At 42.7% G+C, this 1,993-nt stretch overlaps 1 protein-coding gene across 1 annotated transcript in view; it reads left to right on the top strand.

Annotated features, from left to right (window-relative positions):
* slc2a10 (solute carrier family 2 member 10) overlaps nucleotides 1-1,977 on the top strand; it is a 42,387-nt gene extending 40,410 nt beyond the window's left edge. Inside the window, exons 6-7 of the mRNA XM_020615731.1 lie at nucleotides 1,578-1,713; nucleotides 1,873-1,977. Coding sequence (XP_020471387.1) covers nucleotides 1,578-1,713; nucleotides 1,873-1,963 — 227 coding nt within the window. The 3' untranslated portion in view covers nucleotides 1,964-1,977. The remainder of the gene's footprint in view (nucleotides 1-1,577; nucleotides 1,714-1,872) is intronic.
* Nucleotides 1,978-1,993: the final 16 nt, after the last annotated feature.

Raw genomic sequence — 1,993 nt, forward strand, 5'->3', positions numbered from 1 at the left:
ACATACTTTCCCCAAACTTAACCAGCAAACTAAAGCAAGTCCTGGCGATCAGCATCAGTTTCTTCAAGAAACTTAATTGACGATGCTGAAGTCCCCTTGCTCGAATAAAGTTAACGAGCTTTACAACTGTCTTCACTACGTGGTCAAGCTGCAATACGGATTTACACAGTGCTTCCTGGTGGATTATGCAGTGTAGGAAAATTACCTCCTGCTTAGGGTTGTCCTCTTTCACCCTCTCCTGGATTCTTTTGAGCAGCCTGACATTTTTTCCAGTCAGATTTGGTGATCCATCTATGGTAACGTTGGCAAGCGTACTCCAAAGTAGCTTGTGCCTCTCGTTGACACCCGACACTCTGTCATACAAGTCCTCTCCCTGTGTTTTCCCCTTTAGGGATTCCATGGCCAAAAACTCCTCCATTATCTCAAAATTGTTATTAATCCCTCTGATAAAAATGCCAGTGCCAAGGAATATAATGTAAATGACTGCTTTTTTGTTTAGCTTGCTAGCTAAGTCTTCGTCAATTAGCTCAACACGGCGAGTCACTGTCCTGCGTGATAAGCTAATTTTTTTCAAATTTGTTCTTGCTCTCAGGACACAAGATACCTGCTGTCTCTACCCTGCACTCTTTGAGAAACTCCCCTTCGGAGAAAGGCTTGCTGGTCTTTGCTAATTTGAATGCCAGCAAATAACCTGCCTTTGTGCTTGATTCTTGGATGGCAGTTTGTCGGAGAAAGGTGTTTTGCTGAGCCTGCAAACTAGCTGCCAGCCTCTGAGCAGTACTGTCCGTTCTTGCGTTGACTGGTTGTTAGCATAATTAGCATGCTTGGTAGAAAGGTGATGGCTGATGTTGTATTCCATTAAAACCGCAATGGTTTCTTGGCAAATAAGACATACAGCCTTTGACTGGACTTCAGTAAAAAAACATTTAGTTGTCCATTCCTTATTGAACACTCGGCACTCACTGTCGACTTTTCTTTTCTTTGGCCCACTCATTGTTGCAGATGGGTTCAGAGCAGTAGCGGAGTAATAACTGAGAGTAGCCCTGGCTCCGCAAAATCAAGTCAATGTATCACCACGCCTAATGCGCCACCCGGTGGAACGCCAGGCATTACAGGTCAAGGTCAAATGAATGCAGCCATAATTATGATATGATTTGATTAGGGCAATCCTGTACCAATCTTCGGCGGGCCGGATTAAAAGGACCAACGGGCCAGATGTGGCCTGTGGGCCATAGTTTGCCCACCCCTGCTTTATATGGTGTCTTGTATTTGCAGCTGCAGCCATTATGCAAGAAAATGACTGACCATAGGAATATTTGCATTATTCATTAGGTCCTATTCTGATTGGCTAGGGGTGAAAAGAGTCATCACCTCCAGCCAATCAAACTGTGCTCATGAATAATGTACACTTTATGTTTATCGCCTTGGAAACATCCTGCTAGAGGACAGAGGAGAATCTGAGATGTTTGTAAAGATGGATTTAGATAAATCTGAACAACTGTAGGTGAATAAAATGTAACATACTGTATGTTCGAAACACACTCACTGTGCAATAACACTGTGTTGCTATTCAACAGGTGAGATTGGTCTGTCAGGCGTGTTTATTTTGTACGGGGTGGCTGCTGTGGTAGCTGGAATCTTCTTCTACTTCATGCTACCAGAGACCAAAGGAAAGACCCTGGAGGAGATAGATAAAGAATTCATTTTAAACAGGTGGGATCTACAGTATATTTGTCTGATGAAGCAAACATTATTTACTATTACTGACTTTTGTCTGTAAGAGTAATTGTCTGTAAGACAAAACACCTTACTCTTCTTTAACAATGTGTTATACCATGCTGAGACACTGATACGTTTGTCATTGTTTTGCAGTTTTTACCACAATGAGGAGTGCTGCATCAGCTGGAGAAACACATCCCCACAGTATCACAGAGTACACTATCATGTTAGCACCTCAGGATGATTACGTTGATACAGTGCCTTGCGAAAGTAT

This window comes from Monopterus albus, unplaced genomic scaffold, assembly GCF_001952655.1.
Source record: "Monopterus albus unplaced genomic scaffold, M_albus_1.0 scaffold170.1, whole genome shotgun sequence".
Lineage (NCBI taxonomy): Eukaryota > Metazoa > Chordata > Actinopteri > Synbranchiformes > Synbranchidae > Monopterus > Monopterus albus.